The 26,076-nt window shown below is 35.6% G+C and overlaps 1 protein-coding gene across 4 annotated transcripts in view; it reads right to left on the reverse strand.

Annotated features, from left to right (window-relative positions):
• Window positions 1-26,076, reverse strand: part of WDR41 (WD repeat domain 41) — a 184,153-nt gene that overhangs the window by 12,061 nt on the left and 146,016 nt on the right. For all 4 annotated transcript variants that reach the window (XR_007152089.1, XR_007152087.1, XM_047858246.1 and 1 more), the window contains 6 exons: window positions 23,158-23,206; window positions 21,087-21,218; window positions 18,497-18,559; window positions 13,167-13,278; window positions 10,599-10,661; window positions 4,318-4,428 (listed from right to left, as the gene is read on the reverse strand). Coding sequence is in view for 2 of the 4 variants with exons in the window: in XM_047858246.1 (XP_047714202.1) it covers window positions 4,318-4,428; window positions 10,599-10,661; window positions 13,167-13,278; window positions 18,497-18,559; window positions 21,087-21,218; window positions 23,158-23,206 (530 nt within the window). In the remaining 2 variants the exon portion in view is untranslated. The remainder of the gene's footprint in view (window positions 1-4,317; window positions 4,429-10,598; window positions 10,662-13,166; window positions 13,279-18,496; window positions 18,560-21,086; window positions 21,219-23,157; window positions 23,207-26,076) is intronic.

The following is a 26,076-nucleotide window of genomic DNA, read 5'->3' on the forward strand; positions in this document are numbered from 1 at the left end:
GTCAGTAAACATGTGCAAAGATGTTCAAGTGCCTTAATAATCAAAAAAATCTAAAAGCAGTAAGAGGGGCACCTGGGTGGCTCAGTCAAGCGACCAACTTTGGCTTTGGTCATGATCTCACAGTTTCTGAGTTTGAGTCCCGCATCTGGCTCTGTGCACCGACAGCACAGAGCCTGCTTCAGATCCTCTGTCTCCTCCTCTCTGTCTGCCCCTCCCCAGCTTGCATGTGCAATCTTTATCTCTCAAAAATAAACATTAAAAAATAATAATAAAGCAGTAAGATACTACTCAATGACTTGAAAACTGGGAAAGATGAAAAAATAGCAAAGTCCCCAATGCTGGCAAAAGCATAAAATCAACATACTTCCGTACTAATGTCCTAGTATAAATTGGTACAATCCTTTCAAATGTGGTGATATGCATCAAAACCTTTAAAAAAAATGTAAACCCACTGATCCAACAATTCCACTTTTAGAAATTTATCCTGAGGAAAGCACATAAAAGACAAATGTAACAAGGCTATTATACGTAATATTAACAATGTGAATTGGGAACTGAATAAATAAGACTTCTATAAAATTAAACAGTAACTGTTATTAAAAATTGAGTTGTAGGGGTGTCTGGGTAGCTCAGTTAAAAGTCCAACTTCGATTCAGGTCATGATCTCATGGTTTGTGGGTTCAAGCCCTTGAGTCGGGCTCTGTGCTGACAGTGTGGAGCCTGCTTGGGATTCACTCTCCCTCTCTCTCTACCCCTCTGTCACTTGCATTCTCTTTCTCTCTCTCAAAATAAATAAATAAACTTAAAAAAATTTTAGTTGTAAAAGTATGTTTATACTGCTACGGAAATATATTCATGACATACAGTTACAAAACAGCAAGCCATATGGATATACACATACATATTCTCAGAAAAACACCTAGAAGTATATGGACCAGTGCTTAATACTGTCGTGTGGGATTATTTTCCTTTTTACAGACTTTATGTTTCTCACTCTTTTCTCATTGCTCTACCATGACTAGATATTACTTCTACAATAACAAGTTTTTATTACCTTAAACGAAAATAAAATTAGTGGGCCAACTAAGACACTTTGTAAATTACATAATTAATAGAAAATGTACTACTGCTGACACTAAAAACTATCTTAAATAAATGTAATTTATTTTAATCCTTACATATTTAGGTAAGGTAGAAGAGAACAATACAAGGTGAGTCTAAAAACCCAAGTTCTAAATGTGGCTCTGTTACTAGCCATCTAGTCCTCAAAAAGTCATTTAACCTCTCTGTATCTTGGATTTCTCATGCACTAGATGAAAAAGCCAATAATAAATGTGTACGAATTTAAAAAAGACATCAAACATTATCTTTGAGTCTCTGGCATTATTCTGAGCTCCTAGTATTATTCCAAATTAATGGTATTAAAACCTCCAGTATTTCTAATTTAGGAATACAAAGATGAGTTATGATTTAATGATTCCATTTACCAAATAAGCCAGGACAGAAATATCTAATAATTAGATGAACAATCTCTTAGAAATAAAAAATTACCAGCAGTCATACATGTAAACTTTATTTTGTCTTGGTTCCAAGACCAAGTTCTATAGTTTATTAACGGACTACTAATAATGGGACAGTTAAAGCTGTACTATTTCCATGACCTTCTTTTCCATCCCTTTCCCTCCTCTTTCCAATTTCATTCAAACTACATAAGAAACAGAGACATTAAGGAGTGAAGATTCCTGACACTAACTCTGCATGCCATCATAACAGAGTCAACTGAACTTGAGACCACACGGCTGTCCGCTCTAACTTAATCTGCCCGAGTGTCTGTGATTCATCTATGCAACAGAAACAAGATATTTGTGCCCAGCTGGAATTTTTCACTTAAAACAAAATACTGGCATTCAGCTACGTCAGTGTAGTTTATCACTATAAATTTATCACTATATATTCTCAAACAGGTCACTCAGAATGTTTCACACAAAACAAGCTCAATGATATACAGGGATGGATTTTCATCCTATGTTAGTATCAAAAGTCACTTAGTATAGGGGCACCTGGGTGGCTCAGTCACTAAGCGTCTGACTGCAGCTCAGATCATGATCTCATGGTTTGTGGGTTTGAGCCCCGCATCAGGGTCTGTGCTGACAGCTTAGTCTGGAGCCTGCTTTGGATTCTGTGTCTCCCTCTTCTCTGCCCCTCCCCCCACACACACACTCTGTGTCTCTCAAAAAAAAAAAAAAGTCACTTAGTAGGAACTCCCATTCTTATATCTGTCTACCTTCCCTCACAAGTACTAATAATTTGTGATTACCATACCATGCTGTCAACACAAGAAAAGGAATAAAATGGAGGAGCACCAGAGCCTTTTGCCAGAAAATATAAACTAGGTTATCTTGTATGTCTGTGTTAGAAAACCTTCTGCTGAGGCATTCAGATCTCTTTTTCATTCATTATCAGATTCTCTGTTATTCATTATTCACATCTATGGGAATTCTGTCCTACCATTCTAAGGTTGCCTGTGGCCACCTCCATGAAAATGCACTTCTCCTATGAAATACAAACCCAGAACTAGCCACATCTTCCAATGGTAATTGGTAGTAAAAGAAACAGGGCTGAGAGTGGAGCTGGGAACTGTACAACATAATAATTTCAGGATCACTGATATCTTCAGGACAGCAAACCTACCTATGTACAAAATAGAGACTGTCACAATATCATTTTCAAATTTTAACAGACTACTCGACCATATAGGATTCCTCAAAATGCTTATAGCTTATTTATTATCTGTAATGTAATTTTATAGTCAGGGAGTTAATAAAGTAAAAACTACTATGGGTTTCCTGTAATTTTCATTAACAATATTTTTGCTTTAGATTTCCATTTTCTTTCCCTTAAGAAGTTGGCAAAGAAATATTTTCTGGTTCAACTGTTACAAGCTAAGCTTCTTTGCATATTGCACAGCAGAAGGGCCATGAAGCTAAGACCTGTTCAGTAACATCCTATCACCTTCAATAAGGAACCGTGCTGGATCAATGACACCAATGTTTTACCACTAAAACAGAACAAGTAGGCATGACCAGTGTAATGGGCAAGGACAATGCGTGCTTTTCTTAGCAGCTCCAGGGCCCTGGAGTTTAAGACTCTGGTCAGAGGGTCTCCCAAACAAGAACTTGTCTTCTGTGCTGCCATCCATGGCTAGAAGAAAAGAGAACCCCCAGAGAAAAATCAAAGGGTGTTCCCAACATGTTAACTTCTATCACCACAGACAATCTGGTCCTTAGAAAGACTTGCAGTAAGTAAGACTTGTGTAAGAAGATGGCTATTAGGCAAGAGCCTTTTGGAGCTGGGAAGGACATTCACACATGTATCTGAGCATGTGATTAAATGGCATAAAAATGGAGAATACATTTGGTGCTATCTGTGCCCCTCTTTCCTTTTGCCTCAAGGTTATACAAAGTATTCTTCAAAAAGAGCCAACCCAGGTCTCAGGTCTGGGAGTGCAGTCCAGTCCTCCCACTACATTACATTCATGGCATCCTCACAAAACTCTTACGGTTTCCTTCAGATTATCAAACTGAAGCCACCAAGGACTCTTCTTGTGTGACCCCGGAATACCAATTAATCAGCAGAGTTCTGATGATACAAGGCATCATTTTACTTCAAAGTGAGCCAACCAAATCCCAGGACTGGTAGTGTCTGATCCTATTCTGCCATCTGATGACAGATTCCAGGAGACATGATTAAAATCACTGTGAAGCCAAATAAGATGTCTGGCAAGTCAAAACATACAACCATGAGGATGGGCAGATATGACCCAATTTTTGCAGACCTTTACTTTATCTTGGTGTTATTCTCTGGAAGTCTTCAATCATGATTGCAATCCACTTGAATTCTGCTCCTTCTGATCTAAATGTATAACTTGCTATGTAGTATTATACTGTGTGGTCTACAAAAGAGGAACTGGCCAGAACCATCTGCCAAAAATGCTGAAATGCTACTAGGCATTAGTATTTATAGCCTATGACAGTCATCTCACAGCTATCACACAACACCTGACATAATTATGCTCCTCCCATCATCTTTTTTCTCTGCCCCACTCTATTCTTCTTGGACCTATATCTTAGACCTATCTATAAAACTTGATCAATTCTAGTGGAATAAACCCCACAGTATATTAGACTGCTGACCTGTACTAGTCTAAAGCATTATTTTAATGATGGTAATTACAGAACTCTAGAACAAAATAAGACCAAAGTTCTGTCAACAAGTGCAAAATTTTACATAATATAAACAAATACACAGTAAGCTTACCATTGACATTAACCAAGGAGAGAATATTATCCTGGTGATCAAGGAGGCGCTTAATTTCAAGAATATCCCATTCCAGTGATTCTCCTGTTGGTGTTACCAACCTGAAAATTACTAAATGAAAATACAGATATGATTTTATTAAAATGGTCAAAGAAGATGGAATTCTATTTCTGGTGGGAAAAAAAAGCTAGTATTTCATTAAGTGAGAAAGATCTAAAATACTGAAAAACCCAACTCCAAATAAGAAAGCCTTATTCAGGGGCGCCTGGGTGGCGCAGTCGGTTAAGCGTCCGACTTCAGCCAGGTCACGATCTCGCGGTCCGTGAGTTCGAGCCCTGCGTCAGGCTCTGGGCTGATGGCTCAGAGCCTGGAGCCTGTTTCCGATTCTGTGTCTCCCTCTCTCTCTGCCCCTCCCCCGTTCACGCTCTGTCTCTCTCTGTCCCAAAAATAAATAAACGTTGAAAAAAAAAAATTAAAAAAAAAAAAAAAAGAAAGCCTTATTCATACCACAGTATTTCTTTCAAATGCTTGAGATGTTTGAGATGATCTACTAAAATCCCAAATAAGTGTGTCTTTACAAGTGTTCTTTTATTAAAACTCTTCTAAACCCATTACCAACCAGAAATCCCCATCTTCTCTGGGGCTTCAAGGTATATCTGGCTAACCCGCCTCCCTCTCTCCCTGGTCAGTGACTGGTCCACATTCCAGAGTCATCTCCATCATCATCATTCTCTACTCATGTTCTCAGGTCAGTATGCACTGCTACAAAATAAGCTACAAATTCACGTTTAACTTCAACTCAGTAAAAACGTGAGAAGCTATTTTTTTTAACTTTTCCTTATATTAGGTGTAAACTATTAAATTATATGTTCTCTGAGAACATGCCTTATAATTTTTCTATGTCAATATTCAATGTGTTGCTTTAATATACTTTTGACTATGAGAGATGTTCAATGTGTTGCTTTACTCATTGTCTGACATTAACAAATAGTTTTATTTAAACTTGTATAAATCCTAACTTTAATCAATACAGAAAACCAAAAATCAAATCAACAGGAGTGATTCTATCAACATTTACTAAATATCTTTTATATCCCAGCAACTTAGATATTAAATGTGAATAAGGCCCAGTCACTGCCCTGAAATACATTCTAGAGTGGGAATGAGACTTATAAACAAGCTTATAATCAATGCATTAAGGGCTAGAAATAAGCCAATGTACCAAGTACTATGGATGCTCACAGATTAGGATCACTAATATCTGAGAAGTGGGAAGGTCTCAGAAGTCAGATCCTTTCCAGGTGGTGGCTAATTACTAAAGTCTCTCTTTTTATTTTTTTACATTCCTCTCTGGAAAATGGGTCATACCACATTCCTTTGTATCTCTCTGGATAATATTTTACCAACTGATGAATCTCTAGAAAAAGTTATTTCATCCTGACAGCCGTTCACATTCAAACTGTGGCTGGCAAAAGAAGGTCTTTCATTAAATAAAAGAACTCTTCCTGATACCTGTCCAACTTGTGTAAAAATTCTACTTATAGGGCGCCTGGGTGGCGCAGTCGGTTAAGCGTCCGACTTCAGCCAGGTCACGATCTCGCGGTCTGTGAGTTCGAGCCCCGCATCGGGCTCTGGGCTGATGGCTCAGAGCCTGGAGCCTGTTTCCGATTCTGTGTCTCCCTCTCTCTCTGCCCCTCCCCCGTTCATGCTCTGTCTCTCTCTGTCCCAAAAAAAATAAATAAACGTTGAAAAAAAAAAAAAAATTCTACTTATAGTTGGAATACTACTAAATGATCTTGAGATTGGGAATGTGGAATAATGGGCAATGTATTATTTAATCAAACTAACAAAAAGTAACCTCAGATACGGACAAAAAAACCTTACAAAGGAGGCTTCCACAAAGAACTACCAAGTACTGGAGATAATGTGAAACTGTTCAGTGAATCCATAAATATGGCCCCTACAGACAAGTATTCATAGGGTCACCTATGTAGTAACTTCAAGGAAATAAAACAAATATAAATTAGATCCTAAGACAAAAGAGAAGGAATAGTGAATTCTAAAAAAGGGTTAAGAACAAAAGCCTGGTTTTCTGAACCAAGATGAGATGTCAGACCTGACAGCCTTGCTGATTAGCCTCACAGTTACATGAGTACTCACAAGCTGTATTTCCTGGTGAAAGTAGCCCGGCCTCACATAGAAAAAGAGAAATTAGTATGGAACATTTCAAACCAAGGAAATGGGCACAAGCTCGGTCTTGGAAATAGAAAAGACACTCTATTTACGAGAATGAAATGTATTTTTATGTAAGAAAAAATGGCACTATATTTTATAATGAAACTAATAAAATGCAAAACCTTGTTTTTAAGAATACATATTTTTTACAAATTATTTTCTGAATATAACCAATTCTCATTTCTTCCTTTTTTTTACATGATATTCTAACTTCTGATGAGGCAGTAGTAATACTTTTATTACCACATAAATGAATTGACTCAATTACTCATTCATTCAATAAAAATCTCCCATCTTTTAACAGAAAGGTGAATAAAAAGCTTTAGTTGTCAAGGAGCTCACATTCTGCAAGGGAAGGGCAAGGAAAGAACAAAAAGCAAAGAGAAGTTTTTTTTTTTTTTTTTAAGTAGTAAGTGAAATGACACATAAGAGATTATGAGAACACAGAAGAAAAACTTCTAGGAGCAGAGAGGATAGGTAAGCAAGCCTTCAGCTTCAAAAAATGTCATTCTGGAGCTCCTAAAGAGTAAGTAGGAATTAGCAACATCAAAGAGGACAATGAGTAGGGGGCAAAGACCTGATACAGAGTGACTAGAGAAATGAAGGCAAAGAGGTGAGAAACACCTCAGGTGGGAGAACCCAGGGCAATTCAGTTTTGACAAACACGTGATACAGGACTCAGAGGAGAGAGGAGGAAGAGAATAAAGAACTGGATGTGATCTGCTGAAAAGTCTAGGCTTTATCTTACTGGTGGTCTTATATTGGTCCCCCGGAGCAAAGATTTCATTCATGTAAGGCAAAAATGGGAAAAAATAAGGGCCACATACATTTTGTACAAAAATATATTCAGTTTAAAGTCCTATTCTTTGCTGAGATCACATTTTTCATACTTTTTTATTAAGTAATTTTTACAAAATGATGATGGTAAATGATAGCTTTTTTTTTGTATTTAATGATTTTACTAAGTAAAATACTAATTTGGCAACTCTCAGTTGATCTCCAACAAGATGAACTATCATACGAGTCAGAAATTTGAGAGTCTAGAAATGACCGCTATAGACAAAGGAAGCAGGGGAGTAGCCTGCCTTTTAGAGAGATCATCCCTAGCACCTCCTGGGAAATGTATCGGAGAAGCCCTAACCTAGAGGAGGAGAAGGCACTGGAGAAGCACTACAGTAGAGGAAGGAAGATAAAGTTTGGAGGTTAGCACAACAGAACAGGCAAGAGGGGAGATGAGAGCCTGAACTGAGCAACAGTAGTGAGACGGAAAGAAGAGAATCAAAGTACTTAAGGCAGGAGTCCTCAAAGTACGGCCTACAGGCCAGCAACCCTAGCACCACCAAAACACCTGTTAGAAATGCAGAAACTCGGACCATACTCCAGACCCACTGAATCAGAAACTCTAGGGGTAAGACCGAGTAATGTGTGTTTTTTAACAAACCATTCAAGTCATTTTAACGCACACTAAAATCTGAGAACCACTGAGTTAGCAGTAAAATCAGCAAAACTCAAAGTGACTGGCTCACTACAAGAGGAGAAAGCCAGGGAAAAGCTAGGCTTCTTTCCAGCTTGATCGAAAACATGAGAAAACTAAATTTCTGCAAGGAAGAGAAAATAAACTAAACACAAAATTCCAATACCTTTTGAAACTACTCTATGGAAAGAAAGGGTAATAAGCACAGTGTTTAGAAAATTACTTCTCTGACATGATTACACATGGCAAGGTCAGTTGAAGAAAGAGAAACTTGGCTGCAAAGCCATGGAGTCTGCAAACAGCAGTTAATAAATGGTAAACAATTAGCCCATGTCTTACTGGCATTTGCAAATATGCCAACTGATGGTCACAGCAAATCTCATATCTGGCCTATGGAGAAAGTAGCACATGGCACAAAAACAGACACAAAGACCAATGGAATAGAATAGAAACCCCAGAACTAGACCCACAAACGTATGGCCAACTCATCTTTGACAAAGCAGGAAAGAATATCCAATGGAAAAAAGACAGTCTCTAACAGATGGTGCTGGGAGAACTGGACAGCAACATGCAGAAGGTTGAAACTAGACCACTTTCTCACACCATTCACAAAAATAAACTCAAAATGGATTAAGGACCTGAATGTGAGACAGGAAACCATGAAAACCCCAGAGGAGAAAGCAGGAAAAGACCTCTCTGACCTCAGCCGTAGCAATTTCTTACATGACACATCCCCAAAGACAAGGGAATTAAAAGCAAAAATGAACTACTGGGACCTTATGAAGATAAAAAGCTTCTGCACAGCAAAGGAAACAACCAACAAAACTAAAAAGCAACCAACGGAATGGGAAAAGATATTTGCAAATGACATAACAAAGGGCTAATATCCAAAATCTATACAGAGCTCACCAAACTCCACACCCAAAAAACAAATAACCCAGTGAAGAAATGGGCAGAAAACATGAATAGACACTTCTCTAAAGAAGACATCCGGATGGCCAACAGGCACATGAAAAGATGCTCAACCTCGCTCCTCATCAGGGAAATACAAATCAAAACCACACTCAGATATCACCTCACGCTAGTCAGAGTGGCCAAAATGAACAAATCAGGAGACTATAGATGCTGGAGAGAATGTGGAGAAACGGGAACCCTTTTGCACTGTTGGTGGGAATGCAAATTGGTGCAGCCGTTCTGGAAAACAGTGTGGAGGTTCCTCAAAAAATTAAAAATAGACCTACCCTATGACCCAGCAATAGCACTGCTAGGAATTTACCCAAGGGATACAGGAGTACTGATGCATAGGGGCACTTGTACCCCAATGTTTATAGCGGCACTCTCAACAATAGCCAAATTATGGAAAGAGCCTAAATGTCCATCAACTGACGAATGGATAAAGAAATTGTGGTTTATATACACAATGGAGTACTACGTGGCAATGAGAAAGAATGAAATATGGCCCTTTGTAGCAACGTGGATGGAACTGGAGAGTGTGATGCTAAGTGAAATAAGCCATACAGAGAGAGAAAGATACCATATGTTTTCACTCCTACGTGGATCCTGAGAAACTTAACAGAAACTCATGGGGGAGGGGAAGGGGGAAAAAAAAAAAAGAAAAGAGGTTAGAGTGGGAGAGAGCCAAAGCATAAGAGACTCTTAAAAACTGAGAACAAACTGAGGGTTGATGGGGGGTGGGAGGGAGGGGAGGGTGGGTGATGGGTATTGAGGAGGGCATCTTTTGGGATGAGCACTGGGTGTTGTATGGAAACCAATTTGACAATAAACTTCATATATTGAAAAAAAAAAAAAGAAAGTAGCACAAGCAACATCATATGCTCTCTGGGATACATTAGAAAAATTCTTCAAGAAATAAGGAGCCTTGAAGAAGCATGCTTACTGTATCACTTCTCAGCACCCCAATTCTATTCAAAAGGCAGTAGGAACAAGAGACTTTATTTTTTACTATGGGCTCCATGGCAGTAAATGGGTTAGCTAACCATCACCAGCCAAATAGCCTTCAAACAGCAAGTTTATAATCAATTAATAAATTTACAAAATTCCTCTTGCTACCCCCTCTCTCTGCTATCCCACCACTCTGAAGGAAATGGCAGAAACTCTTCCCAAGAAAATGGGCCCCACTCTGGCTTCCCGAGCCAAAAACACCACAGTTCCTGCCTTAGTGGCTTCCCACAGTAATCATCCTCCAACCCGTCCAAATCAAGTTTTTAGTTTCCAGAATGCTGATAGTTGCTTTCTGTGGTCAGAATTTTTGCTAAGTGTAGGACTATAGATCAGGAGCAGACAGAACTGTGGAATGTAAACGGCTTTCTCTGGCCTCAGACATATGGGGTTACCATGCCCCACTTGGCTATGTTAGACCAAGCACAGTACAAAAACTGACCTAACGTCTTGAAAATGTCTCAGTCTCCACATCGCTTCCAACAATCGCAGGTCAAGACGTGGGCAGGGGCAGATGTCCCTTAAATAAAAAACTTGTCTTTCTAAAATGTGTATACAAGTCTAGTTTTAAATTTTCTTAAAAAGAAAATAAAAGAAAAAGAGTCATACTCACTCAGTTCTTTGCCAACTGCTGCCACAACACAGTTCTTAGGTATTTCAATCAAAGCACTGATCCCTTCAAAAATATATATGACAAAGGTCAAATTATTTTCTTCAAAGATTATATGAAAAATAAAAACATTTTCAGATTTATGCCAGTTATTTCCCATAAAAGGGTTGTAACAATAAAGCACACACAATATACTACATCATGGTTCCCTGCTCACCTGCACACGGAAAATGAGTCTGTGATAAGTATTAGAGACCTAAAGAAGATGCAGATTTACTAAAGGTAGGATATGCTCTGTTGACACTTTCACTATTATGGTCAACTTTTTTTAACCAGGAATCCCTAAAGATAATCACCATTTACAAGATGACTAGCTCAAAGAAGATACAAAGAAAATATTTTGTGGATGCTTCTATGGCTTGTGGGTTACATTTTTTTTTATAAGAATGGGGATAATAGCTAGTATGTTTATTCTGAAGCCAATTCAGATTATTAGTCAGTGGGAGCTTGTTATCACAATTATGGCTCCTGAAATGTGTTGATATAATAATAATGAGAATGGGGGTTTAATTACTACAGGAAGGATATAAATCAACATTTTCTGGGTATGGGTCCAATAGCATATTTAGCTGACCTTACTGTAGACTATGACATACTATGGTAGCACGAAGACTTCTAAATTCTTAGGATTAAGTTCGAGTCCTAGAATTCTAGAAATAAGAGGATTTAAACCTCTATTATTTACTCTATCAAAGTAACTCTTTTTTCACACATATTTATTATGTTTGGGGTGGAATGCTTGCTGTGATGATTGGAAAGGATACACATCATATGCATATGGCTAGAGTGAGGGGTAGGAAATTTTTTCTTGGAAGACATATGACTTGGTCATATCGGAATCATGGGTAGGATGCTCAAATTCATAGGAAGGTCAATGTTAGGAATAGGGTTTTGACAGTAAAGTTAACGGTACATAGTTCTGGTATATATGGGTTGTGAAATCCTCCAAAGAATAGGATTGTTGTGAGAATATTTAATATGATAATGTTAGCATATTCCGCTAGGAAAAATAGGGCGAAGGGGTCTGCTGCATATTCAACGTTGAATCCAGAAACGAGATCTGATTCTCCTTCTGTTAGATCGAAAAGATATAAAGATAGAATTCTGAGTATCTTTTTATAGCTGAATCATGAAATGGTTGTAAAGAGACCATAATTTTTAAGCCTTGCTAGCCAAAAATCAAGCAAGCCTCATGAAAGGAGCTTCATGACATAAAGGTCTAACAGCACGGCTAACTCAATGGCATCTGGTAATGTGGAAAACCCAAATCACAAAAGGCTCACCAGTAATAAATGATAGCCTTCTGAAAGGTTTCTAACAGATTTTCTCAAAGATTTCCACTATCTCTTGAGACACTGATAAATAGGACAATACTACGATTACTTAATAGTTCTCAAAGATAACTTGCAAAAGGGAGACTACAATAACAGGTAATTTCCATTATCAGACAAAATATTCTTGTTAGTCCTGATTTCATTATTTCATAACATAGTTACTAATAATTCATGGAATAAAATTCACAGGTAACCACAGGCTAGTGTTAGAAATAGAAAGGAAAATATAAGTGTAAATAAAGAGATATAACTCATGATAACAGGAAACATGAAAATACAATCTAGATACTACCAACATTACTAGTGATCAAACATTGAATTGAAAGGTAAAACTGAAAATCCTAGAAACGTAGAGATTTAGTTTTGTTAAGACATCACATTACTTTTCTGATTTAGTATCTTTGTGGAGATAAGTTAGTTCTAATTGTGAACTGTAAATTCAATTCACAGGGCTCCTGCTACCTTTACAGTATCAATATGCTTAATAATATTCTTTCTAGGATGTCAATGGGTTTATTGATTACTTTTAGAAACAAACATAGTTAACAGTATATCACATAACTTCAAGGTTATTCTTTAAATTTTCTCATTTATACTTAAATAGTTTTACTCTGAATAATTTTTTTATTTTATTGTTTAAGATCCTTGGTATCAGAAGTCAAAGTGAATTTTTCTTAAAACCAAAAATATTAACCAAATTCTGAACTTTATTAGTAAGTCTGCACAATGCATGGACTTTCTACTAAAACCAATTGTAAAATGAGGTCATCCTTTGGAATCCATTCAAAATCCAATGGCCCACAAATAAACTCTATTATAAAGTTGGAAAGGTGTAATTCCATGTATCAAAGTGCTCATCTAACTCAGTTTAGGAACGCAGACCAAGAGTATAAATCAAAGTTTTTCTTGACCACTTTTGAGAAATTCTGTTATAAGGGGAGGTGAAGACAAAAGGTGGGTGGGGGAGGCTTCTCCCTCCAATTTGGGATAGAAGTATTTTTTATACAACCATCAAACTGGAGAAATAAAGTTACATGATATATTCAGAACTGAAAAGAAAAACCCCTATATTAATTAATGGATACAGAGGTATTCATAGGAAGTCTCTTCAAAGATTCATTATGTCTTTTAAAGAATATCAATCATGGTTCATAATTACGTTGATTTGATTTCTTACCTGTATCAGAAAGGTGGCTGGTCTTACATAGGAGATCTAACTTTCGATTCCACACACGTAGGTCATTCCCACCAGAGAGCCAAATATCTAGTCTCTGAAGAACAATTAAGCACTGAAAAATTAATTTGAAATATCAGTTTAGAATTTCAAGCATTCATTGGTGGCTTTTAAATATGTCCACAAGTTCTGTGAAACCATTCTCTTTAAAAGGTGGAGTTTAAGTTTCCCACCCTTGAATGTGGACTCTACTAAGTGGCCTCTAATGAAGAGAATATAGCAGAAGAGACGGTGTGTGACTTACAAGACTAAATCATAAATGACAAGGTGGCTTCCTCCTTGCTCTCTCGAATCACTCTAGGGCAAACACACAAGCAGCCACATGGAGAAAGATGCACATGCAAAAAAAGTGAGACCCCTGGACAACAGCCAGCACTAACTTACCAATCATATGAGTCCCCTAGGAACCTCCAACCCCAGTCAAACCTTCAGATGACAGCAACCTCATAATACACACTGAGCCAAAACTGCTAAGCTGCTCTTTATTCCTGACTACAAACACTGTAAGATAATATTTATTGCTTTAAGCAACTAAGTTTTGAGGTAATTTGTTACTCGGTAATAGATAACACACAAGGCTTAAACTTCCTTTAAAATAAAACTGAATATATGACCTTAGTTTTTATGTAACTCTTAAATTAATACCTCCTAATTCATTTAGGAAAATGAGTATTTCAAGTCTATAGAAGTCCTTTACCTTTAACAGTACTTTAAAGTCCACACCTTTAATCATACTTCTCCCACTCAAGACTCTGATTGACTAAAAGGACAAGAGTGAGGGAGAAGAATAAACAAGAAAAGGAAAAGATTCTGATAGTCTTGTCCAACCTAAGTGTTGTCTTAGCTTTTAAAACTACTGGACAAAAAGGGTTGAAAATAAGGCAGTTTCTATTTTAAGAATCCCTACCCTAATTTCTGAATACTTAATGTATCATTATTTTGCTCCCTTTGATTGCTGAATAATATTCCATTATGTGGATATAGCACATGTGTCCATTCTCAGCTGGTAGACATTTAGGATATTTCCACTTTTGGATTATTATGTACAGTGGTGCCATGAACATTCATCACGTACAAATTTTTGTGTGGACATACATTTTCATTTCTCTTGACAATGAAATAGGAATACCTAGGAGTGAGACTATTGGGCCAAATGATAACTCTTTAAGGCAGCTCTACCATTTTACAATTCCACCAGCAATGTGTGACGGTTCCATTGTCTCCACATCCTTATCAACACGTTACTGCCCTCTAGTGTAAGTGAAATAGTATTATATTATGGTTTTGACTTGCATTTCTCTAATAACTAATGATGTTGAGCTTTTTGCATGCTTATTGGCCATCTGTATATTTCTTTGGGTAAATGTCTTTCAAATTGTCTACTTTTAACTGGGTTACTTGTCTTTTTATTGTTGAGGGGTTTATTTATTTTGATTGACCACACATGTGCATGAGTGGGGGGGGTGGTGGAGAGGGAGAGAGACAATCCCAAGTAGGCTCTATGCTGTCAACACAGAGCCTGATGCGGGGCTTGATCTCATGAACTGTGAGATCATGACCTGTGAGATCATGACCTGAGCCGAGACAGAGTCGGACTCTTTAAACGACTGAGCCACTCCCGTGCCCCTTTACTGCTGTTTTAAGAGTTCTTTATATATTCAGGATACAAGTTCCTTATCAGATATATAATTTACAAGTATTTTCTCACACCCTATGTGTTGGGTTGTCTTCTCACCTTCTTGATAGTGTCCTTAAAAGTATAAAGGCTTTTCATTTTGATGAAATCCAATTTATCACTTTTTTTCTTTTGTTACTATATTTCTGGTGTCATATTCAAGATCCCTATCCCAAGATCACAAATACTTACTCCCATATTTGTTCCAAGAGTTTTATAGTTTTAGCTCTTAAATTTTGACCTTTGATCCATTTTGAATTTTTATATATGGCATGAAGTAGGGATCCAAATTCATTATTTTGTATAAGGATATCCAGTTGACCCAGAATTATTTGTTGAAGAGACTATTCTTGCTCTTTTTGAAAAGTCCTGGCATCCTGGTTGAAAATTAATTAACCACATAAGTGAGGTTTTATATCTGGACTCGGAAATGTATTCCATTCATCTGTATGTCTATCCTTATGCAGAACCACACTGTCTTGATTATTGAACTTTGTAGTAAATTGTGAAATTGGGAAGTTTAACTCTTGTACATTGGCTCTTTATTCTCAAAATTGTTTTAGCTATTTCTGGGGTCCTTTGCACGTCTATACAAATTTGAGGATCCTGGGGCACTGGCGTGGCTGGTTAAGCATCCAACTCTTGATTTTGGCTCATGTCACAATCTCACAGTTTGTTTGTGGGTTCAAGTCCTGCATCAGATCTGTGCTGACAGCACACAGTCTGCTTGGGATTCTCTCTGCCCCTCCCCTGCTCACACTCTAAATTTCCTCTCTCCCTCTCTCAAGATAAATAAATAAACATTAAAAATAAAAAGAAATGCTTTGAATTTGAGGACTGGTTTGTCAATTCCTGGGTGCAGGGGTGAGGGTGGGGAGGGGAAGCTTGCTGGGATTTTGGTGGAGACTGTGTCCAATCTGCAGATAATTTTGGGTAGTGCTGCAATCTTAACAATATTCAACTTTATCCATGAATATGGAATGACTTTCATGTCTAGATTTTTAGTTTCTTTCAAAAACTGTTTTGTAGTTTTTCATGTACAACTCTCATGTTTCTTCTTTGTTTCTAAGTACTGTATTCTTTTGGATGCTACTGTAAATTCATTTCATTTTCTTAACTGTTTTTTTTTTTCATTTTTGGATGTTCATTTTTGGTGTAGAAGAATACAGTTAATTTTTGTATATTGATATCGTATACTGAAACCTTACTAAATCCATTTATTAGCTCCAATAGTTTGGTTATGAATTTAAGATTTAGTATATAGATCATGTCACTTGTGGATATAGTTTTATTTCTTCCTTTCCAATATGGATACCCATTATTTCTTTTTTATTGCCTATAACACTGAATACCATCCTTGTTTTATTCCTGATCTCAGGAGGAAAAGTATTCAGTCAGTCTTTCACCATTAATATGATGTTAGCTCCAGGGTTTTCATAAATTCCCTTTATTAGACTGAGGAAGTTCTCTATTCTTATTTTGTTGACTACTTTTACCATGAGAGGGTGCTGTCTATCAAATGCTTTCTGTGCATCGATTTAGATGATCGTATGTTTTTTGTCCTTTACTCTTACTGTAGTATGTTATAGTTACTGATTTTTCCGATGTTAAACTGGGATAAGTCTTATCTGGTCATAGTGCAGAATGTTTTTATATGTTGCTGATTTGGATTGCTAGTATTTTGTTAAGGATAATATACTTCTGCTACTTAGTATCTTATCAGAATTTTCCAAACTTCTTATGAATTCTCTAAATACCACTTTTAGCATATGTATCGACCATAATTTAACTATTTTCCTTTAAGATATTTAGGATACTGCCAATCATACATTTATGAAATATATTTGCAATATACATTTCTGTTCCTAAATCTCTGCCCAAGTTTTTTTTTTTTTTTTTTCCTTTAAAGAGTTTTCTGTAAGTAGAGTCTCTGGGTCAATTCACGTAATCATTTAAAATTTTCATTAATAATGCCAAACTGTCTGCTAGGAATATCATCAATTTAATAAAAATGCTAATTTCACCACTTCCTCGCTAATACAAACCCTTATAAAAACTACTAGCTCAAAAAATAAATAATAGCATTTCTTATATTTATTAGGGATCTGAATTTCTTTGATAAATTATCTGTTAAAGAATTGAACCACTGAAATGAAGTGAGTGAAATGATACTTTTAAACAATCTCTTATGAGAAACATGATCACAGCAGGAGTATATACAACTATCTAGCTGACTAACATTACAGTAAAACCTCTTTAAAAAATAAATAAGATACTTTTTCATGATCAGTTCCTATAAACAGTTCATGAAACAGTTCACCCAAAGAATTTGTCCAAAATATACCAAAATTTTCTCCAGTCTTCCTGTTCCCTATTCTTTCAATTCATGTATTTTCACTTGAAACCTAATAGCCTCAACTAGCAAAAATATTTGTAACGTATTTTAAAGAAGCATCTTTTCAGATCACATAAAACAGAAATTTTCATCAAATCAATATTTTAATAACTCCCTCAAAGACAATCCATTGTTAAATTGGATACAAGCATTTCTGGGCACTTTCTTCCCCCAGAAACTCTACTAAATTGATAATGAAGAATAGCATAGTAGCATGAGATGGCTACCAGAGATGCTGCCTTTTAGGAAAAAAATCAAATACTTTGAACACTGAGACACAACAATTCTTTTTACATTAAAAGTGTAAGCTCAAATAAAGAGACAAGGTATCTTTAAAACAAATAAGGTGAGACACCTGGGTGGCTCACTTGGTTAAGCATCCAACTTTTGATTTCAGCTCCAGTCCTGGTCTCATGGGTTAATGAGTTCAAGCCCCATATCAGGCTCTGCACTGACAGTGTGGAACCTGCTTGGGATTCTCTCTCCCCAACTCTCTCTGCCCCTCCCTGCTCTCTCTTTCAAAATAAATAAATAAGAACTTTTAAAAAATAAAACAAGGAAACATCTCATTTTAGAAGACCCTTTCCACCACATTTGCTGACATTATTGAAAAACAGACACGCTCTCTAAGAAGACCTAAGAATTTCTTCTGTAGGAATCCAAGTAACCAAGTCTTCTCCAAATTTGTTTCTCCAACATGTGGCAGAGTTCCTATCATGTAATAAGCTCCAATTATTATTTGTTTATAAAATCAGTGAACCTAATAGTAACAGCCAATTAGCCATATGACAGTTCTTTGGAATTAAGTAATTGATAATGTCTTATCTTCAGGACCTTATAAAAGGCAGAGAATGAAGAACAAATAAATCCATGTTTTTAGTTCAAAGTGTAAAGAAAACAGACTACCTACTTCTATAGTCATTCTACAACTAGTATGTCTTCCTAGAATTACCTACAAAACCATACTAGGTACTAACCTTTTCCTTATCTTGCTATATATTCACCCCTTGATCTAGTTCCAAATTCAAGCATTCCAACATTTTATATGCTCCCTCAAAATCTAGTCTTCCAAGAATCAAATGACTATAAGTATTTATAGAAGAAATAATTCTTAAAACCTACAACAGTAACTTCATCTACTTATTGAAGATTTTTGCTGAGAAAAAAAGATAATTACCATAAAATATCAGCATAAGATTTTACCTTTACAGTAGACTGGAAGCATGATACTTTCTGAACTTGTCTGCCAGTATCACAATCCCATACCTAAACTTATGTTAAGAAATAATTTCTAAGTAAAACATTAAAATCTAAATTAAGAGATAAGTTTTCTAATAATTAAATCACAAATGTTACACTCTTAGTTAAAAAAAAATCTTTAAATAAAGTATATTTACCATCTATACTGTTACTAAAATTAATTCATATAATGAATTATCAACTCAGCATATCAAGCTTATAATCTAAAATATGTTTGAGGTAAATTTTACTACCAAACTATCAGAAAATGTCAAGGAATGAATCATCTGAATACTCAATATTTATAGGCATTAAATATTCCAAGTGTTTTCTCCAAAATAGTCCACCATGATTTAATAAACACTCAACATAAAGTATTTACACTAAAAACAACCAGTTCCATTAATTCTTACTGAAAGCTCCTTCAACATGCATGGCACGTTTACTACTATTATACTGATTGACAAAAGCCAGTAACAGTGTATTACTTGTACACATTCTTAAAATAATTAGAGGACCTTCTATGAGTGTCCAAGGTTAGTTTGACTTAAGGAGTATAACCATTTTCAAATTTTTTATCCCACTTCCTATGGTAACATATACATTCTACACCATGTCTGAGCACACGTTTACATATAGACATTCATGTACACACACACACACACACACACACACACACACACATATACATACACACATATGTGTACGGATAGACTGTTAAGACTATTACCTGACAAAAATTAAAAATTTACCTTCAGCATTTAATTAATGAAGTTTGTTAACAGTGGAGACTCAAGCAGCCTGGAACTGGATTTTTAACAATAAAATTCATTATGTGAAGCAAATGACTCTATACCATTATTTACAAGTAAAGTTCATGCTGATACTGTCTCAGCTACTCATTCCTGTACTATAATAATTCAGTAAGTGCCTCTAAATATTATTACAGTACCTTAGGAATGGTCTAATAAAAACAAAGTATTTTAGGGGTGCCTGGGCAGCTCAGTTGGTTAAGCCTCCGACTTCAGCTTAGGTCATGATTTACGGTCTGTGAGTTCAAGGCCCGCACTGGGCTCTGTGCTGACAGCTCAGAGCCTGGAGCCTGCTTCAGATTCTGTGTCTCCCTCTCCCTCTGCCCCCTCCCCCACTCATGCTCTGTCTCTCTCTCAAAAATAAACAAACATGAAAAAAAAATTTTAAACAAAGTATTTTAAATTCTATTTTTGGAGATTATACTGATACTAAAAGCAAAAGCTTTAGTGCCTAAACTAATATTTGCCTCAATAGAACAGTATTAATAAAGTTACACTGACCTAAACATACATAATAATACTGTTTATGCAATATTGTCATCACCACAGAATATAGTTTACCACATGTAAATCGTACCTGGAAGTTTTTTCACCTACTGACAATGTGTCTAGAAATCACTTGAGTGAATGAGCTCATTTACAGTGTGTCAAAAAGTTTGTCCTGGTTGTACAGAAGCCCAGGAAACATCTATTCCTTTGGACTTACTCCAAACCTTACTTCACTAATGCTTGAAACTATTTAAAACAGAACTCTCAGATAAGCACAGATGATTTAAAGCAAATCTTTGATACCTTTTTAAAAAAATAAGTAAAGATTAGTTTCCATAAGTAACTGGCCATTAAGGCTTTCTTAAATCTAATTCCTCATACAAATATTAAAGGCTGAATTTTAAGGAAAGTTTAAGGAAAATCTTTTATAAAGGCAGTATTATACAATGGTTGAGTTCTGACTCTGCAGTCAGACTGCTTGCTTGCTGCCCTATAATGGCTGTGTGACCTAGGGGCAAGTTACTTAATTACTCTCTCTGTGCCTCTTTTCTTATCTGTAAATGAGAAAATACTTACTGTAAGAATTAAATGGGCTAATTTATGTAATAGGTAATATATGTAAAAATATGTGTAATATATGTTAAACAGAACAATGCCTAGCACACATAAGCACTCTATAAAACATTACTGCTGTTATACCTTAAATTTTTACCTAAAAGTATGGAGGGAAGATAATTTACTCTTTTAAAACTGCTTTTAAACACTAAATATTAATATTAACCACTAAGGAGATGGCAATTCACTTTTCTGCCAGACTCAGATGCTCAAAGAGTTCTTACGGGTTGGGGCCATTACATTTCTTTTGCTGTACAATGTGGTATAGAGGAAAATGTGAATTATTCTCCAGCCCAACTCTTCTTTGTTTCTCTAAACTGAAAAGCAAGTGGAGATAAGTAAGTACTTTTAAGCCTAAATTCTCCCAATTTCTCCATTTTATATAACTTGATATAATAGTAACTCTGGAAAGAACCTTAGTCATGCGGTTTCCATCAATAATAAGCCTTTAACCTATATCCAGTCTAATACATTCAGTTGCCTAATACTTTTAAGAAGTGTATTATGAAGGCTAAAGCAAAATCATTTTTTGCTCAAATTAATGTACAGACAAGCCCCAAAAGGCTAAAACTAATAATGTATGTACTGGTCTGTTGGGTCACTATAGGTATTTTACTCTCTTCCAGATTTAAGGATACAATAACTGTTCTATCAGCAGAGGCTGTCAAGATCAGTTGATTCTTTTCTTCACAAACTTCCAAGGAAGGAAATGTAATAATGGCTGTTATCTTCTGAGTGTGCCCATTAAGTTCCAGAAGTTTTTCTCCTGTCTGAAATACCAATAAAAATTTTAATAGGCTCATATTATATTCATAACTTAAATAATCTTAAATGACAATGTTAAGAAAAATCGCCATATACAAAATACATAATTCCATTTTTAATTACTTAGATGTTATACTTTAACCTTAAGCAATCAAATAGAATCTAAACAGGTACTGGAAGAGTAGCCATAAATAATCTTAATTATTTGCTAATAGAAAATACTAAATTCTAGCATATTTCATATGAAAATTTAAAAGAATATTTTCCTATATGGTTTTTTAGACCTGTGTAAATCAAGTATAAAAATATCAGTAAATAATCAGTAGGAAAAAATAGGGAGTCTGCATTATCCTTAAGTATTTGTTATCTAAGTCTCCATAGTTAAAATGTTGAAGGAAATAAAAGCATGACAACACAATATATACACTATATACATCCAATAATATATCAACTGTTCATAAAGTCAGTCTCCACTCCATCTCTAACACCAACAGCTATTCTTACCCATCCAATGTCTTCATCTATCAGTATCTCACTGATTTTTCCCAAGTAGTAAACAAATAAAAATCCTAAGTAAATATAACAAACTGCCAATCGTCCCAAGGTTGCAGTATTTCATGAATGTGGTGAACATAATGGTAAATAATTGCTTTAATCACGGGCAAAACCATTGAAAAATAAGGATCTGACAGAGTCAGACCAGATACCAATCCAAATTAACAGTGAGAAGATAAATGCTTCAAAAGGGAATAATTTGAGCATCAAAGGATCAGGAAGAGAGGTCCTGGAAAAATGTGATGAAGCTTAAATATTTTTCACAACAAAAATTAGTCTTTTATTATATTACTATTAAAGTCAAACATGAGAATATTATATTATCAATTTTGAAATAAAAATTGTATCTCTCACAAAAATCAACACTTGATTCATTTTCAGAATCAGTGTATAGTTGTTGATAAGTTTTGTTGAATAAGATTAAAACTTTTGTTTTTGTAATTTGGCATTTGTTTCTCAGGAAAAAAAATCTTAATTCAAAACCTTTCTCTATTATGAAATATTGATCCCCATTTTAAATGGATTCATCCTGGGGCACCTGGGTGGCGCAGTCGGTTGAGCGTCCGACTTCAGCCAGGTCACGATCTCGCACTCCGTGAGTTCGAGCCCCGCGTCGGGCTCTGGGCTGATGGCTCAGAGTCTGGAGCCTGTTTCCGATTCTGTGTCTCCCTCTCTCTCTGCCCCTCCCCCGTTCATGCTCTGTCTCTCTCTGTCCCCCCAAAAAAATAAATAAAAAAAAAAAAAACGTTGAAAAAAAAAATTTTTTTAAATGGATTCATCCTAAGTAGTCTTTTTAAACTATCAATTAGTCGCATTATACTGCTATGCAGGTACATACCTAGATAGTGTTTATGAATGCATCCTCAACTATATAGTCAAATCTTTAAGTTTTGTTTTTTTGTTTTGTTTTTTTACATTAAAGAGAGAGAGAAGGAGGGAGGGAGGGAGGGAGGGGCAGAGAGAGACGGAGAGAGAGAATCTCAAAGAGGCTCCACACTGTCAGCACAGAGCCCAACACGGGGCTCCATCTCACCAACCATGAGATCACGACCTGAGCCGAAATCAAGAGTCAGACACTTAACTGACTGAGCCACTCAGGCACCCCTACAGTCATGTCTTTATTACACAATCCACATAGAATTTTTTTTTTAATTTTTTTTTCAACGTTTATTTATTTTTGGGACAGAGAGAGACAGAGCATGAACGGGGGAGGGGCAGAGAGAGAGGGAGACACAGAATTGGAAACAGGCTCCAGGCTCTGAGCCATCAGCCCAGAGCCTGATGCGGGGCTCGAACTCACGGACCGCAAGATCGCGACCTGGCTGAAGTCGGACGCTTAACTGACTGCGCCACCCAGGCGCCCCTCCACATAGAATTTTTAATACACACCTGGGCATTCCACACAACTACAATTCCATCATCACCCGCAGATGCAAACCTGGGTAGAGAAAAAAAGTGAAAAAAAATCTCTGGTGACATTTATTTGCTAAAATAACTTACAAATATCAGAATTTATTAATGGTATTTTAACTTACTAATATTAATTCAGGTTAGGTTAAACTACTTCAACAAATACTTAAGGAATATCTTCTGGGTTTTAGGCCAGGTACAAAGATAAATAAAACTGAAGATGCAAAGATAAATAAAACCATTCAGAGTTACAATGAATCAGCAGCTAGAACTGTAAGAATAAGGGAGGCCTATAACTAATCTTTCAAGTCCTTCCTGGCTTGAATTATGATTAAACCCTGACTTAAGTGATAGGAAACTAAGCTGCAGAAGAGCTTCACTTGATGGGAAGTGATATTCCAAGAATGGAACGAAGGAATCACTTTCTCAGGTAAGTTCATTATTTCTATTATTTTCTCTGCAAAGATGTTTTAATTAGTTTCCTATTTAAAGCGAAGATCTCTCCTTTGCTCCTCTTGGCTCTTGGTCTTTCCTGTAAATACCATGTTTTTAGTTTGGAAGCTTTGAGGTTTTTTGAAGGTTTTTATTTTGTTTTTTAGTGAAAATGCTTGAAATGCAAAGAAGTAAAGGAAAGTTTGCTTGCTGGCATGAAAAAAAGAGCTGTGATGAACCCGGTTATAGCTTCTTTCTCCTCTTTACTTCCCATTCACTATACATAAAGGAACAATTATCTATACTTTGTAGAGTAGAAGTTATCCATGATAAAAACACTGTCAAGAAAAGTAATTTGTTATACAGGATTACTCATCATAGTGACTGCATTATAATAAAATCAAGAAAGCACTGTTCTCAAGCAATGTCCCAACACAACGGTTTACAGCAATCACACTGTAAGCATGTCAAGTAATTTGTTATTAATGATGTAAGTTTGTAAATGATTCTTTAATAAATCAAAATTGATCCAAAGTTGTTCCCATAATATCATTTTCATTCACTTGAATTCAAGGTTTGCTTTCTGAATACGAGAGAGAGAAGTGGTTATTACAGAAAGCCAGCTAAGAACTGTGTATAACTGGCCCCTTATAGGTAACAACCATTAATAAATGATAATCCATTAGCAGCTATGGCATTTAGAAAACATGTTCTTCCTTGCAAAACTGTTAGTGTGTTTCATAAAATCTGGGTATGCCTTGAACGTCTTCATTGAAGTAAACATTGTTAGGCACAGATGTCTATTGTTGGTGAACTGACACGCTACGACACAAAAATTATTTTGTTCCTGAGATTATCTGTTCCAATGAATTTTACCACTATATGAGATCCATAAAATTTCACTACTTCAGTCATATAACAATTTCCTTAACATTCCAAACTGAGCTTCAAGTTTGAATTTCTCATACTCACTTTCAAATCCCATAAGTAACTGCTATCTTCACTGGCTCTGACAATTCCCACACTCAGCACTCATTTCAAAATCCTTCAATTACATCTCCTACTACAGGAGCTAAGAGATTATTCAGGAATTGGGAAATTGGTCAAATACATTCTTACCAAAGTCTATTAATAATTTTTTTAATATTGAACTACGTTATCTTTTTAACAGAAAGGACCTTCAAAACTTCCTAGGTAACTAGTGAGAAATCACCTGCAGAGTTATTTTTAAATCCATGCCTAACATTTATTCTTATTTCAAAACAAAATATATAAAAGATCTGGAGATTTATAAGAAAAGAAAAACAATCATTTTTAAATTAAAAATACAATTTCTTATTTAATAACATACATTTTTCTGAATCAGAATAGTAAACAATGCCTGAGTACCAAAAATAGTTGCTGGACGTCAATCTTTAATAGCTTATGTTTCTAGGCCTATTGATTTCTTTTTATTTGTATAGTGATGGTGGGGAGGCAGGACTCAAGGTCTTAAGTTTTCTTTGGTATAAAACATCAATTTCTATTGATTCTTGAAACTCTTATAATTGCTTTTCTCCTTTCTAGAAGACAGCAGGTTTAAAATACATACTTTTTCTAACCCTGATTTTTAACTTCTCATTATTGTTTTATCGTGTCTGAATCTCATGAGTTCACAATGAGAGATGATTGAACGGTTGAGAGTTTAGAAATGATAGAGCATTTCACCTCAAACTTTAATTCAATCAGTAGTGAACAAAAGTTAAATCTAAACAATGCTCAATAGTAATGCATGAAATCAGAGCCAATTTTTTATTGCTCAGAGGTCAATTACCTAGTTGGTAGATTATTCAGGCCTTTCAATTTTCTTATATATTCTATTGCTGCCTTTTTCTTTTTCTTTTTTTTTTGGTGCCATTTCAGTATTTATTATTACCTCCTCTAAAGAGAAAACATGAAGCTTAAAAATACACATCAATATCACTTTGCTACATATTAGTATCTCCCATAAAATAACAAAGGGTTGGGAGATCATTCACAAATTATAATTAGCCATGCTATTAGGATGGATAATTGAAAACTAGCTACACTTCATCAGTTTATCTTAAAGTAAATCAGTTTATCCTAATCAGTCAAGTACATACTTCAGCCATCTGCAAATCAAAAATGAAAATTCAACCCAAGAATTCCTAATAGTAAGATACATAATTGGTAAACAGAAATAATCAACTATAAAAAAGGATTAATTAAAATGCCAATAAGGTTTAAATTATTCAACAGAAGAATTATAGCTATATTGCATTAAAATTATAATAATAATTTTTAAAACATTCTAAATTAGTAGAATCCAAAGATTCACATCTGAAGATAAGGTTTTAAGAGAAATGCTTCTTTACTGATGGCACAAAATGTATTTAGTGAGATTCATGCTAGGTGACGAAAATATCAAGATCAATTACATGTGGTTCTTGTTTCAAGATCTTAAAA

Source organism: Prionailurus viverrinus, chromosome A1 (assembly GCF_022837055.1).
Source record: "Prionailurus viverrinus isolate Anna chromosome A1, UM_Priviv_1.0, whole genome shotgun sequence".
NCBI lineage: Eukaryota > Metazoa > Chordata > Mammalia > Carnivora > Felidae > Prionailurus > Prionailurus viverrinus.